Consider the following 15,795-nt stretch of genomic DNA (forward strand, 5'->3'; position numbering starts at 1 on the left):
CACTGCATGTATGATGTACTTAAAGATAATCATTAATCAATATAATCATTAATGTCGCTTACTGTGTACTGGGCGGCGCTGATCAGCATGTTCATGCATATGTTGCTGATCTAACCAGAGCCCTCCCGCTTGCAGTAGCGGCGCGCGCTACCGCAAATTGTGAAACAAGCGCGTCACGCAGAACGCGTATACACATGGCTATGTGAATGCATATTGCATTCCGCCGAATCTCTTGTATAAAATATTTGTATCACGTCGCGTCGTGACCCCCACGGTCGTTTCACTATGGTACCAGTGGAACCCCTGTAAAGTTTCTATATACGATACAGCAGGGGAGCCGCGCACTCGTGCGCGGCGGGTTATACAACGTATGACAATAAAATAAGCCAACTATGAACATTACTGGGCCGTGTTCAGCCTGTCATTCCGCGGAATCTCTATTCTTTAAGTATATGATTATGAACATGAACATAAACTAAGTTTAATTTTAACTAGTAACTAAGTGACGTCGTTTTCACTATTTAATTTTCACTGTTTAATTATCGTGCACATGCAGCGAAAGTGGAAAGCCACGATACACAATATAATACATATAATACGATATAATACTAAATATTACCTGGGGACCCCAGGCTATCATGTTCATAAACATAAATAAAGATTTGGCGGAATCTGACAGGCCGGGCCGGCGGGCCGAGCGCCGCCAAGTAAACTAAATACAGCCAATGGCAATATAATACAGCCGCGCACGCGCACTCGATCGTGCGCGGCCGCTGGTTTCCGTTTACAACGTCAAATAAAACGTGTTTCAACGATTTAGCGGAAGTATTTTTTGGCCAGTATCCGTGCATTTGATTAATTATTTTTGCAGTTTGTGTCGCTTTGCTGTTTGCGCTTGTTCTTTTCACTTGCATGTCTCAGTAGTGAGTCAGTACCTTATGTACTGACTCACTACACACTACTGAGAGTGCTGATTCTTGGTAAAATGCTGATTCTAGGTATTACCTATGACCTAGAATCAACATTTTACCAAGAATCAGCATTGTACATATCTTGTACGACGTGACAGAAGGACAAGTATGTTTTTTGTAATACTGCAGCTGCGGCGCCAGTTCATACCATTTCTCTGCTCTCGACCTTATTTTGTGACAGTCAGTAACAACGAAGCCTCACTACATACTATTAGTATTACTACTACTAGCTTTGTTCATGTTTATGCGATGACCTGAAGACACGTACAAGAGTCAGGCTTCTTTTATTTGAAGCTAATAACTTTTATAATACAAAGACCGGACATGAACTGCAAACTGGTGGAGAAAAGCCAAAAGGTCGCAGTCGGCCAAAATACGTTATAATACACAATAAAAACGATGGTGTTAAAACGGATATATGCGCAGCTACAACATAGTAGTATAGTGCCAAGGGTTACAACTATTCATTTCATTATATTTCAATCTGTTGCTAGTTTTATTCTCTGTCCGTAAGTTGTTTGTTGCAGTGCCAGTACGGCTTTCAGTTCACTTTTGTGAATCTGATTCTTTTGATATTTATTGAAAAATTGCAAATTGTATATACTTCTTGATCTTCACTTGTACGCTGTTGAAGCTACAATTGGATTAGAATAAAAGAGCAAAGGTAAATGCTGTTATCATCAGCGTAGCAACCACTCCCATGAAAATAACCACCCACCCACCCAAAGACAATATGAGAACAGAAAATGAGATCCGCAAATGGGAACAGGTGCGAACATGTGCAAATGCAATATGATTGTACTTCATGGCTGGCAAAACTTTACTTTTATTTACTTCATATTTTTGATAAAGTAAGATCATATTTGCAGTAACTTGATAGTCCGACAGAAAGTTGCACTGCAATTGCCAAATTAGATTTTGAATGAAGTCACACTGTGCCGTAGTAAAGTAACTTACTCTTGAGTTAAACACGCCCTGTGAATTAGAATATTGACCGATGATTTAACGAATTTATTCATTTGAGGGGTATAAATTGTCCCATCTGTTGCATTTCATGCTTAAGTTTCAACGTTCAAAGTTCCAACTTTTGTGGAATCCTCGGCTGTAGCCGAAATTGTACGGTTTCTTAAAACTCGACACTTGATGACGAGCCAAACGGTAGCGTGACAAACTGTACGTGAATTTAATGCTTATCCATTATTAAGAATTGTGATAGTACGCTTTGGAGCAAGCTGCCAAGTTGTTAACCTTAACTTTGCTGTTTTTCTGTACTGTGCATTGTTCGCAAGCGAATTTCACATGGCTTTATTCCAATGATAATGCATCCAGTCTTAGTCCAACATTTACTTGTCAGTCATCAAAGGTTAAACTAAATCAGATCAAGAAGGACAAATGCACTTCAATAATCCAGATTAGTGCACATAGTGGTGTACACACTAGTAGTGTAACTATGGTAACTAGTAGTGTAACTATGGTAACACATAGTGATGTACACACTAGTATTTGCAGCGTGATCTTCCGACGTTACTGTCTGTATCGGATTAACACTTCACCAGTCATGCGACTTCATTTTCCGGATAACTGTGTCAATTAATGAACATCCGATGCTGTAATATACATAATTATTTAATAGTTGTGTCTTCTTAAGCATAAACCCTAGTTTAAAGTTAACCAGATGTTGTTACACATATGTTTCTAGAATGTACAGAATTAAGCTGCCTTGTCAAGTTTTACAATGCTTCGTGTCTTGTGATTGTCCATAGAATTATAATTCTATTGTATTGTATAGTTTGCACGATTTGCAAATCAAATTTGTTCCATTTTCATGGTATAGTTAACATTGTAGATGAGTACATGACGGTATCGGTCTATAATTATATCACTCTATAATCACTACCAGCTGTATCATATGTTATCCGCTATCGGTGGTTACATTTTTGTTATCATCCTATTCGAGACTTCAGTACGGCTTCATATATCTAGACACTGCATAAATTCCTCCGGGATTTTTAAAACTTTTAGCTTTAATGGATATTGTTCCCTTTTCAATGGTAAGAAGTATAACACTAGTACGTTCCAATAACCAAGCAAAGAAACTTTTGGCTGGTTAATTTCAAATTATGCTTGGTCGATATTGTTCGGTTTCCTATAATTATAAACTCGGTGCCTCCAAGAAGATTATCTTAAATTGATATTTCAGATTATATGCTCCAAAAATCGCAAGGACTAATTTCTAGGAAATGGACAGTATATTATATGGTATAGTCTGCTCAACTTTGGAAATTGACAAGTTGTTTCGCAACATCTTTCTGACAGGATATTGTGATAATTCTTTACCAATACCACTACCAGTGCCTCTGTCGTTATGAATATGTAATTCCATCAACTTTAACACATGTATTTTGTATAATGCAAATCTGGTGAAAAACATGTTTGTGTATACCGCGCATCGGCATACATTGCGTACCATTTGTGTCCCCAATTATGAACTGGTGATTTCAATTATCATGTAACAGCTATAATAGCATTATTATAAAAAGGTGAGGGCATTTCAAACGACATGTGCTTGTTTCCAAGTTCAATTCTTATGTTTGTTTAACCTAAAATTGAAGTACACTTCATTTTCTCGTATGGGGACGGAGTCGCGAAATTAAAAAATATGGTATATTAAATAACTTTGCAGATATAACCAATAACCATAGCAACGGTTGAATAATAATAATTGTTCTGAATTGATTCGAAATACTACCGTTTGAATTTTAGAACCATTTTCAGTGTTGTTTTCACCAATTATCCATGAGTTCATTGTGTTTTAGTCCGGGCTTTGCCTGCTGGCCCTGCCATGGCAATCTAGCTGGGGCAGGTTAGACTTATATATATATTATATACAAATTATCCATATTTTTATACGTATAGAGATTAGGGACATTATATAAATTGTATTGAGACTTTCCACCGCTATAAATTTAACCAACTAGAAGTAGAAGCACACGCAATGAAGATCGGAATAATAGTTTGCGATGGTAACGAGAAATGGATAAGCTGCATCGAAACAATTTGCACTAGGTTTGATTTTAACTCCATACCAAATTGTGCCAAGAATAAAAATGTATGATCTGAAAACTTGATCAACGGGGTTTCTCAGTTCCTTAAACAAATATCATGCCTCAAATAACTTGAATGATACCGTACTTTATTCAGACATTTACTACCAGTTAAAGTCATAACAAAATTGAGACAATGATAGACCATGTCTTTCAGCTGCTTCAAACGAAATGGAGATGCTGACCTGCAGTTCTATCACGCGTGGAAAGGGCAGCTTCCGACTCTAGAAAACACGAAACATCTAGATGGTCTGATCAGCCTTGGGTCGGCTCACATGGTCAGTCGTAGTGACAAGTGTGATTGGATGGTGGACCTTTCGAACTTTTTCTTGGCATTGGAGGACTCTCATGTTAAGGTAAGCATTTATTACCCTGTCACGAATGAGTGATAGAATGATCCGTTCGCTGTTAGAGTTAATAGAGGGAGGAATAGGCCAGTCTGCCAAATGTTTTACAGGTAAGTTTACAGTCTCACAAATATAATTTTAACGTTACAAGTAGTTTTGTATTTACTGTGATCTCAACTAATTTTTCAGCTGTTGGCGATATGTTTTAGCCATCAATTGGTCAACAAAGCTTATGGAGGAGAAATGGGGGTTTCGAAAGGTGGTTTTATTTTCGGGGTGGATGATATAAAGTTCCGAAAAAGTGCAGTGTTACCGGAAAGAGTAAAAAGTTTAATCGAAAAGCACCAGAATGGTGGGGAGCAGTTGGAATGGAGCCTTCTGCAAAGTCATAAAGAAGAGGTACCTCGTCTATTAGCAATTCTTACAGTATTATAGCTTTATAGATCAAATTCTACCAAAATGATTCAGATCGAATCTGTGATTCCGTAAAATCTAGTTACGCTTGCCAGCACTGTAATTAAATAGATAATATTTGAGTAATGTGAATAAAGTTTCCAAACTAAAAAATTAATTTTCTAACAAGGTAAGTTCGCTCGGCGAAGGAGCAGTACTGTTGGCCAGCTCTAAGCGCTGTAAAAACGAGATAGTCCTCGTTCGAAATAACATTCTGAGCATGCAGAGTCATCCAGACCTTACACCTAAACTTATGATGGACAAGATTTGGCCTGCTATCATTCGAAAAGGGTTTGTAAGCTCTGAGTCGGAAAAGGAAGTCCGTAGAGAGATGAATGAGGTTGATACTGCCAGAAGTTTGGACTTCATAAGAGACTTTTTTAGGAGCTGAGAAACCATGCGATAGGATAACTTTTAAATCGAGTGATAAGTGCCTTGCCTGTTCTTATAATTACAGTGCAATTAATCTTAAATAAAATTCGAGTATTAGAGTAGATAAGACAGTGCGGGAGTATATTTGACTTGATATTTTATTTATAGAGGATTATTCAAAGAATTTTCTTAACTTTTAGATTACTTTTTTTTGTCAGGTAATAACAACTCGTTGAATGTATTTACCAAGTACTATTGTTTATTCGTGTATTTCTTTTAATGTCAACAAATATGGCACTGAAAGAATGCAAATGCATTTCTTTTCAATCGTAAACTTGCTTGTTTCAATGATTGGAAACAGATGAAAGTGCTAACAGAACTAAAACATAATCAAACTTTCTAAATGGTTGGCATGGGACCGAGGCGAATCCCTGCAACCTTATGAATAGTGCCGAATTACTAGCATCAGCTAACACTAATAAGAATTTATCAGCAGTACGAATACTCGGTTTCGGGTAATAACGTATGTAGTAATATACAGTACAATATTTCATATAAATATTTAAATCTTTAATATGATACCTCACGACCCTGCCGGCTGGATTGATTTCGTCGATAAATCAAGTTATTCAGGAAACTTGATGTTTAAAGTTAAGGTGTAAATAAATGATTAAATGGCATGAAAATCCAATCCAATACGCCCAAAAATGTACTAGCAAAATCATATTCTGGGTTTTAAATAATAAAAACAATTAAAAATCCCAGGAATTCCCCTAGGAGTCAACTTGGACTAAATATAACATCAACTGGTTAAGGAAACTATGAAAATAGTACAGTCAGTTATATCTATTATATACGCGAGGTATCAAAAATCGACCGAAAAACTGCGTGTTACGTAGGTTCGCAATCCGCATATAACATTACACTGATGAGTGCCATTAAAATGAGCTTTTCAAATCGTTAAAATGAGGTGCCTTGAAATAACTGAGCTATTTCTACACATTTCGGTTTTATCAATTCATCCGCCATTTAAAATGCCATAACTGATATAGGCTTTGTGACTTGTGAGAAACGACTTTGGTATCAAAAACCGCGTATAAAAGAGGCACATAAAAAAAGGTAGCTGACTGTACCAGGGTATCAAAAATGCACTTGAAATTTTAATCTACTTTCAACCACTTCTGTCCCAAAAGTAACACCTAATATGTTAAGTTTAACAAGGGTGAGAGCGAGCTGAATGGTGAAAATACGGAGACCTCCCGAGTTCCCCTGACATGTCATGTTGGTAAAAGAGCAAGTGGCTGACCGTGTCTCCGCGGTTATAGTAGAAGCGTTGTTCAAAAGTGGCAGTTACAAAACTTTGCGGTCGAATTAACTTGATCCGAGTCACAGCTGACAAAATCCTTCAGAATCTCAGCTCAAGTAGCTGTTAGTTGCTCTGCATTGCACTTTTTTCAACGATCAGGAAAATTGTGGAATGTCTGATCATGAGGAGGGTTCTATACTCTGAGGATCTCCATGGATTGGTTGTAACAAATAGCTATCCAGTCTGGCTGACCTGCTGCCCATTGCACCTGGAGTTTCCCAGTTAGAAATACGCAAGTCGTTCAATATATCGCAAAAAGTAAACAACATTAAAGTTATTTTTAGGTAAATCACAGGGAAATGTCAACAGTTAAACTACAAACTTGATCAAATTGTGACCTGTATGTGTTATGTGTATATTATATATCATGATCCACGTGGTTGACGAGCAAATGTGAGTTAAAAGTTAAAACTGCTCAGATTCTATAAATTCTAACCTGATTGATCTCTCCGTCAGCTCGGTAAGCCAGGATGGGGTCGTCAATGGGTCGAGGCATCTGCTGTATGTCCCAGATTAACGCCTGCTGGTCATCTGCTGGAACGGTTTTCAGCGGTTATCATCGGGTGAAAAAGCAGCTTTAAAATGAGCTAATTGAGTAAAATAAAGGGACAAGATGATAAAGGACCGGACACTATGCCGAAGGACGGTACGTCAGAAATTTTCAAAAATTTTTCGTGTGTGCATGTTTTTTGTGTTATTTCCATTGTATATACTCATTTTTTCACGACACCATCACCCTCATTTCTGGGGTTTAATTCAGGGGGGGTAAAAAGCTACACTAAGGAAGGGCGGGGCCATTTTCAGATTAACAATGACTCCGCAAAATAACAGCAATAGTGGGTTGGCATGCCCAAAAATCGGTTCTTTTAATTGCAATGGCATGGGTAACCCGATTAAACGTAATCTTGTTTTAAACTGGCTGAATAATAAACCTGAGCAAATTATTTGTCTTCAAGAAACACACTCGACTCCTCAAGTTGAGAGAGACTGGAAACATTCTTGGGATGGGGATATAATCTTTAACCATGGTACGTCAAACTCAACCGGTATTGCCTTCCTTGTTAAAGCTGATGCTCCGAATCTCCATATTATTAACCAGCGTAGCATCAGCCAAGGTCGTGCGACCCTTGTCGAGTTAGAGTACGACTCTCTCAAGCTGTGTTTAGTGAATGTCTACTGCCCCAATAATGACGATGTGTCATTTCTCGAAAACGTATTTTTAGAATCACTCAGTCGTGCACGAGATGATCATATAATATTTGTGGGAGACTGGAACACGGTTCTGAACAACATGTTGGACAAACAGGGGGGGTCTACCACCCATGCAAATAGTCGCTGCCAGAATTTTCTCAATGATTGCATTAGCGACTATGGGTTTAGTGATATTTTCCGTCTTAACAGAGGTGCTGAGGCACGGGTTTTTACTCATTTTAACAAAAAGTACAAAACTCAGTCTAGATTAGATTTTTTCTTGATCCAAGATAGCCTAGTCAATCTACCTGTATGTGACACAGAAATAAGCCATGGCTATAAATCTGATCACAGCTACATCTCGCTATCCCTCCAGGGCTCTACTATTGCACACGGAAAAGGATATTGGAAAATCAACAACTCTCACCTCCTAGATCAAAATTTTATTAACGAAATAAAGAAAATCATTCATAATACAAAAGAAGATAGCTTTGATTCTTACAGGGGTCTTTGGGACGTTATAAAAATCAAAATAAAACAGTTTGGAATGACCTTTGGTAAAAAGAAAAAAAAAAGAAATCACAGTGAAAAAAGAAAAGTTAAAAAAAGATATTGAAGACTGTAAAAAAGATTCGAACCTAGTAAACTGTACGATACTACAGAAGAAATTATTTGAAGCAGAGTTGGATTTAAATCATATTATAGATCAGGAGGTGAGAGGCGCAATTACCAGATCACGTGTGAAATGGACAGAGGAGGGGGAGCGCTCGACTAAATACTTTTTTGGACTTGAAAAATCAAACGGCAAGAAAAAATGTATTAGTAAATTGATAGACAACGACGGAAATGAACTAACGGACCAGGACAACATCTCTAGTCACGTGGTTAACTTTTATCAGAATCTGTATAACTCAACTAACCCATCTCCCACTGAGATAGATAATTATGTAACCAGCAGCGAGCTTGAGCAAATCCCACAGGAAATTACTGAAACTCTGGAGGGACCTATTTCGTTACACGAAATGGATGCTATTGTGAACAAGTTAACAAACAATAAATCCCCAGGTTGGGACGGGTTATCTGCTGAATTTTATAAAACCTTTTGGTTGGATATCAGGCAGATCATTTACGACTGCTATTTAGAATCTATTGACAGTGGATGCCTGTCGCCTTCACAGAGAATAGGTATTCTTACTCTTATTCCCAAGCCTAAAAGCCCAGTGGAACTTAACTACATAAAAAATTGGAGACCTATTACTCTGCTAAACATTGACTATAAAATCTTCACACATATAGCTAAGAATAGGATTATGAAGGCTATCCCTAGCGTAATCAGCAAAACCCAGTCAGGCTTTCAAGCAGGCAGGAGTACAGCAGATAATCTTATTCTTATGTCAATGGTTCTGGAATCATTTAACAACGACTCGGAACAAGAGGGTCTCCTTTTACAGATTGATTTTGAAAAGTGTTTTGACTCGGTAGAACATAACTTTGTCTTCAGTACGCTTGAAAAATTAGGTTTCAGTGATTATATTATTAAGTTGATTAAAGTGGCTTTTCAGGCGTGCTTTAGCTATGCAAATATTAATGGGTTTTTAAGCGCACCTATTTATCTCCTCAGAGGTCTTCATCAGGGTAGCCCACTCTCTCCTATTCTATTTCTACTTGTGGCTCAAACTTTCTCGAATAAACTTCAGATCAACCCTAATATCAGGGGTATTAACATATCGGGTGTGGAAATTCTACATAGTCTCTTTGCAGACGACACTGATCTGTTTCTGAAAGCTTCATTAGAGAGTATAGAGGCGGTTATGGTAGAACTCAGAACGTTTGCTAAGTGCTCGGGGTGTAAAGCTAACATCGACAAAACTAGATGTATTCCTTTAGGTCGTGCTCGCCTTAATAGAACTCTTCTAGAGTCCCTTCAAAGGGACTACGGCGAGGATTTTATTACAAATAACTTTACGGCTTTGGGTATAGTTTATAGGAATGATGGCTCACTTATGGATATAGTCAACAGTAATTATAATGATAAATTGATTAAGGTTCGGTCTTGGATTAACAGGTGGAACAAGAGGGATCTGACGGTAATGGGTAAATGTACAGTTATCAAAACTCTCCTCTTTTCCCAATTAACATACCTGGTTCCTCCTCTCCCCAGACCAGATGCTTCCTTTATCAGAACTTTTGACACGATTATATTCCATTTTCTTTGGGGTTGCAAACGGGATAAAATAAAACGTGAAATCATAACCCGAAACAAGGAACATGGAGGCCTGGGACTATTTTATTTATCCGATTTTATCATAGGTCTTAAAACTAGTCTTATTTCAAAGCTACTAAATGATTCCTTTCACCACACTTGGAAAGATATTATGATAATGCAACTGAAATTTCCCGAGCACATCACCATCTCTGTAGAAAACGGTCTCGCTAATATCAACTGTAATTTTACACAGGACGTACTTAATTGCTACACTGAGTGGAAGATTAGTTCGGCTAATGCAGCCTTGGGTTCTATTGATCACTGTGTGTGGTCCAACCCAGCAATAACCGACATCGGGGCCAAACTTTGGAACAACCATCTTATTGATAAGGGAATATTTTACATCTCAGATTTCCTTTCTATAGATCAAAGTACACTCCTTAACTACGATATGTTCATGAACAAGTGGGAGCTGTCTCCGAATACGATTTCCAAAATTGACTACTGTAACATTATCATGGGGATACGGAGATATAACTGTCCCACGATTAACTCAAGGAATATCGAATTTGTTGACCCGAATATAAAACTTCAATTTTTACATTCTGCAACTGGGCAGGTGAAGGGAAGCAAAATTCGGGATAAAATGTACGATTCTATTTGCCCAAACGAGCTGACTCCTTTACGTCAATGGGTTATCGACTTGAACAGTCATTCCATCGATTGGGCAGTCGTTCTAAGCAACCTGTTTCTCTTAGTATCTAAAAACTTTAAGTTGATTCAATTTCAGTACAAACTTTTAATGAGGATCACAACGTGTAGATACATGAGACATAAGATGAAAATCGTTACAGATACTCCCATGTGTAGCCTGTGTAAAACATATTTAGAAACTATTCCTCATATTTACCTCCATTGTATTCACACAAATAGCTTCATCACAATACTTGAAGACTTTATTAAAAGGAAAATCGATAGAAATTACGAAGATCCCACTAAAATTAATTTTATAGTCTGTAATCACACTTCACAAATTATAAATTATTTTAATATCGTTGCGAAATGGTACATTAGCAAAAAATTCCAGGCAGGAGACTTGCCGATCTGGCAGGGGTATATCAAACTTCTTAAGCTTTCGCTTACAGGAGATAAAATAGGTCACAAAAGTTCTATTGTATCGATCTTGGCCGATTAGGGTCTAGGGTAATTTGTCCACTCCATTTTTATTGCTGTCTATGTTATTTAATTTTTACCGGTTATTGTTATAATCTTACAGTACTACTAGTAGCTGTCTTTTGTAGTACATGCCCTGCTTCCTTCCTTTCCTAAATTTCTTACAAGCTCCTACAGCCTCCTCTCTTACACCCTTTTCACTCAATTCATTTCACTCATTCACTTCATATTTTTTACCACAGTATCTGCCAAAACCAACATGGCCTAAGTAGAAAGGGGCCTTGACGTTGTTTCCCGCTTGGCCCTGCATCCCATGCTGACGGTTGGCCTCCACTCTAAAAAACTTACCTTCAGTGAAGGCCGATGGTCAACAATTAGCGATGTAAGAGCTTGGCGGTAACAAATCCTGACCTCCTTTTACACCTTTGGGACGACTTTCGCAAATGCGAGAGGAATGACCCCGAGGAGGGCTCCATTGGTTTTAGTAGGTTGCATTTTATTTAAAAAAAAAAAAAAAAAAAAAAAAAAAAAAAAAAAAAAATTTTCAAAAAGGCTGGACTACGGTGGAATGACATGGGACTCAGATTAATATTTGAGTAGATTGAATCGAATTTGATTCATTCTGATTGCTCATTCTTATGGCACCTTCAATGGATATCCTTTTTATTATTGATATGTAATTCCGCCGTACTATCCAACCTTTTGGGATTTGGCAAAGTTCCACCCTATCAACCTTTGCCGAACCGTCCACCGCCGAAGTGTCATACCCAACATATCAGAAAATAATGGGGCAGGAAAATAAGGGAATTATTGAAGTGGACCACATTGCAAGAAAACGGAAAATAAGGAAATCTTGCCCCTACCAGCAGAACAGATGTGACAGGAAGAGTGAGGAGCCCAGGCGATTCCGTTAACACAAGCTGTGTGGTTCTTGAGAGTAGCTACCGGAGTGCAGGGTACTCGGACATCCAGGATTATAACCTAAGAGAGACGTTTTTAGAAATACAAGCAATCACTTTCACTACATGGATTTGTAGACAGTGATTTGTAGTCATTTCGCGGATAGTTTAAGGAAGGAACTACAAATTCCGTTTCGATATTTGTTACCGAACCTCTAGTCCGTCGGTGGCCATGGTGGCTAGGTAATTAGGATCTTGTTTGTTCCAACAGAGTCTGAGAAGTGGTTGTTGCTGTGCATCCTCGTATATAATAGTGCTGTGTTCAAGGTGCCTAATGGGATATATTGTTATTGAACCGTTCAGGATGCCCACCATTTCTAACATTGTTAAGAATAAACTGGTTAATTTTTATGTTTACTTGCAAAATGTTACACCTCACGAAGTCATGTACCTGAGGTCAAACATCCGAACACTGCCGTCAGCCCCGACACTCGCGAAAATATCTCTACCCCCGCCAGCCCTGCTGAACGCGATGTCAAACACCTCTTTATCATGAGCTATCAGTTGCGTCCTGACCATTCCTGTTACGCTGTTGTTGTCTATCCTTCCTATCGCTTGTCCTGTCTGAAGCGGGAAATCAAGGAATGTCAATAACTCCTTATATGGTAGTGCGGATATAAGTTCGCGGGATTCATGACGTAAAAGGTCTACTGATGACGGATGTGAAGATATTGTTTGTAACCGATAAGTTTAAAGTAAGTGCGCGCGCATTGATCGCGCGCCAAACTGAACAGCCATGACCTATCTTGTACATAAATCCTCAGCTAAAACTAGCGATAGCTCTGTAAAACTGTAGCAGCTCGTTGGAGTAGATGCTAATTGAAATAACAAAAACAAATTCATTACCTCTAAGCCCCAAATAGTGCATGTTGTATCAATGCTGGAGGTGCCAACTAGATTAGGATCTAACTCGTTCCAGTCGAATGACGTCAATGGTGCACAGAAATCTGAGTTCTTGTTCTGGAAGAAGGGCAGGTTGTTACTTTGTTAAGCTAATCTACCGGAACGTATGTGCTCATATCATCCAAATCAATTCAACACGGAAGTAACCTTTTTTATGCACATGAAGGAAAATTAAACTGCGATGAAATTACAAAGCGCTTACATTGTTGAGTAAAGATTCCAGTTTGACTTCCCCTGAATTTTCGCTGACTTTCCATATTCTGAGATAATCGCCGCTGGTCGCTAACAGATCTGGACACACTCCTTTCTGCAGATATTCCCAGGTTATAAAACAATTCGAATAGAAGAACATATTGTGGTCAAATCAAATCATGAACTCATGGTACCCGAGACTTTTTAGAGACAAACAGTTGGTTCTTACATAACATGCTAACATATGGTAGTTTGAGTGTTTCGTTTACTTTCGAATAAAATAGTAAACTAAAAAGACATACAGTATGCAGTGCTTACTATGCATGATGTTTTCATATTGTATTCATAATAATATTATGACAAAAATCGAAACCCATGCTATTGATGACCTAGATAACATCCGTTTATAAATATTACGGAATAAGTAATTACCGTATCTGGGATCCACAGTATTTTAGTAGTAGGGTAGGGGTGGTCAAAACTACCCTTCACTTTAAACTCGCCGTTTTCTTCGTCAGTTAGCTGAATTATCTGAACCTGTAAAAATATTCCTCGATTATCAAACTGGCGAATAAATTTGTGTATTTAACTATTTTAGCAGTATGGTCGTGGTAATTAGTTCCGATTGATTTATAAAATTAATATAAAAAGAACAGTTTTAAATTAAGAGACAGAATATTGAGAGCCCTTAATCTCATGTTGCCCTGAAAGTACCTTATTGCTGTACTCCTCTATGAAACTGCCCAGCGCAAGTCTATACTTCTTATCAGGACGGTTGCTCCAGCTCATAGCGTAGAGTGTGAAGGGCGCATCGTATTTGTAAATCTCCTTCCTTTTACCCCCAGATGAGGGCATCATTTGTCCACCCTGGCCCGGAGCCATCATTCCCGGTGGATCTGGGAAATTAAATTATAAAATCGGAACAAGGGATTGTTGTAATATGGTATTTAGAGATATCTTTTAGGATATCTTAGTTTTAGAATAACGTTTAAGGGACGTATAATTTAGTATGTATTTCCGGGTATATAATAACCAATGTTTTATATATTCGTATTTGGGAGTTACACATTTTGAGTGTAAGTCGGTTGGCTGGCAGACCTACTGTCAGACTAACTGTCTGAAACGAGCCGTCCGCTCACTTTGCACCTGACTAACAGCCAGACCTGTGGTTGGTCCTCGCGGACGCAGGGTGACTGCTAGTGGAGTGCTCATTGGCGAGACGGCGTGTCACGTGGTACAAGCAAATGCGTTGTGCCGTCACGCAGTGTGGCGTGACGAGTTTTGAGAGTATACCCGGAGGAAAGGAAGTGGAGAGCTCACTTCTTAGTTGCCCCTTAATCGTTTTAAGGGATTCAAATTGACGGTAGCCAGTCTTACTGAGCACTACCATTTGTGATTAGTCACATCAATTGATTGGAGCGAACACTTGGAAGTTTTTATCTGTTGACGTTCACTTTGTATTACTTTTCCTTTATATTTAATTAGATCCTTTTTAGTTACTCGTTTCATTTCTACCTTACGGTACGCCCTGCCGTTCGTGCTTCGTGACTAGAGCTTGACTAGCATACACTAAATACCAAGAAACGCGGTTTTCTATAGGATCATTTGCATATTACGTAATCAGTGGGACTCGAAGATGTGACTTTTTACTCATTCGCAGTTTTGATAAGAAAATTAATATACACAGTGTATGGTAGGAGCTTGATTTTCGTATTAACTGCAATTTCTTTAAAAAGTTAAAATCAATATTCAATAGGAGAGAACTCTTAAAACACACACAATGTTAAATGCATGTTAAAAACACATGTTAAATACATACTAAAAATACATGTTAAATGCATGTTAAAAACATGTTAACTGTTAAAACACTATTCAAATAGCCGTAATCACTTTGTCTTAGAGAAGCTGTTGGCAAAGAAGGTGTCTGAAAAGGAGTCTGCTTATTTTGACCTCCGCTCACTGAGAAAGATGTTAGTGTCGGTCTCCATTTTACCAAAGAAATTTGTAATTTGAACAATCGATATAAATCATTTGCATAATTCTTCGAAGAACGGATAATAATATTTTGGGAATCATTAAGCTCAGAATTAAGAGCGTTTAAATATTATGATCGTGCAAATAAAAGCATTTTATGTTCTATCCACAAAACTAAGTCTAAATATTTCATACTTTAAAAAAGTATTTTAGGTTATGTTAATACTTACTGTGCGGGCCGTGGCCCATCAAAGAGTTCATATCAGATTAGGAGTCAACCTTGATCAGGGAACAATAACATCCTACACAACAGGTTTTATAGTTATTAGTTATCCTACACAACAGGTTTTATAGTTATCCTACACAACAGGTTTTATAGTTATCCTACACAACAGGTTTTATAGTTATCCTACACAACAGGTTTTATAGTTATCCTACATAACAGGTTTTATAGTTATCTTGTTGTCATTTAAAGTAAGATGATATAAGATACTAGCAGGTCAAACAGGAATTTATCATTGCAACATTACAATTTGCCTCTTAAGATTTGAGAGAATTGTAAAATACGGTTGGCGAGTATCTTG

General features: G+C 37.9%; 2 protein-coding genes across 3 annotated transcripts; one reads left to right on the forward strand and one right to left on the reverse strand.

Annotated features, from left to right (window-relative positions):
* The first annotated feature begins 3,953 nt into the window (after window positions 1-3,953).
* LOC134819199 (uncharacterized) lies at window positions 3,954-5,362 on the forward strand. The gene is made up of 4 exons (XM_063829005.1): window positions 3,954-4,037; window positions 4,233-4,431; window positions 4,612-4,821; window positions 5,006-5,362. The coding sequence occupies exons 1-4, from the start codon at window positions 3,967-3,969 to the stop codon at window positions 5,264-5,266; spliced, it is 741 nt and encodes a 246-aa protein (XP_063685075.1). The 5' UTR covers window positions 3,954-3,966; the 3' UTR covers window positions 5,267-5,362.
* A 394-nt stretch (window positions 5,363-5,756) lies between these two features.
* Window positions 5,757-15,537, reverse strand: LOC134819198 (DDB1- and CUL4-associated factor 7-like). 2 transcript variants are annotated; one of them, XM_063829004.1, is made up of 11 exons: window positions 15,442-15,537; window positions 15,128-15,196; window positions 13,952-14,133; window positions 13,670-13,774; window positions 13,248-13,352; window positions 12,989-13,102; window positions 12,534-12,706; window positions 12,296-12,413; window positions 12,047-12,164; window positions 7,050-7,147; window positions 5,757-6,821 (listed from the first exon to the last, which is right to left on the reverse strand). In XM_063829004.1, exons 1-11 carry the CDS (start codon window positions 15,470-15,472, stop codon window positions 6,747-6,749), a joined length of 1,188 nt encoding a protein of 395 aa, XP_063685074.1. In that variant the 5' UTR covers window positions 15,473-15,537; the 3' UTR covers window positions 5,757-6,746. The 2 variants fall into 2 exon arrangements, with proteins under 2 accessions (XP_063685074.1, XP_063685073.1); XM_063829003.1 differs by having other exon boundaries at window positions 7,050-7,144; window positions 15,442-15,530.
* Window positions 15,538-15,795: the final 258 nt, after the last annotated feature.

This window comes from Bolinopsis microptera, chromosome 8, assembly GCF_026151205.1.
Source record: "Bolinopsis microptera isolate Bmic1 chromosome 8, MBARI_Bmic_1.0, whole genome shotgun sequence".
Classification (NCBI taxonomy): domain Eukaryota; kingdom Metazoa; phylum Ctenophora; class Tentaculata; order Lobata; family Bolinopsidae; genus Bolinopsis; species Bolinopsis microptera.

Excerpts from the sequence above, each read along its gene's own strand:
- LOC134819199 (XM_063829005.1), top strand. The coding sequence starts at position 3,967 with ATGAAGATCGGAATAATAGTTTGCGATGGTAACGAGAAATGGATAAGC. Across the intron at positions 4,038-4,232 it reads ATCGAAACAATTTGCACTAG|CTGCTTCAAACGAAATGGAG; the intron begins GTTTGATTTTAA and ends CATGTCTTTCAG. Across the intron at positions 4,822-5,005 it reads TGCAAAGTCATAAAGAAGAG|GTAAGTTCGCTCGGCGAAGG; the intron begins GTACCTCGTCTA and ends TTTTCTAACAAG.
- LOC134819198 (XM_063829004.1), bottom strand. The coding sequence starts at position 15,472 with ATGAACTCTTTGATGGGCCACGGCCCGCACA. Across the intron at positions 13,775-13,951 it reads TAGAGGAGTACAGCAATAAG|GTTCAGATAATTCAGCTAAC; the intron begins GTACTTTCAGGG and ends ATATTTTTACAG. Across the intron at positions 6,822-7,049 it reads CTGACGGAGAGATCAATCAG|GTGCAATGGGCAGCAGGTCA; the intron begins GTTAGAATTTAT and ends GGGAAACTCCAG.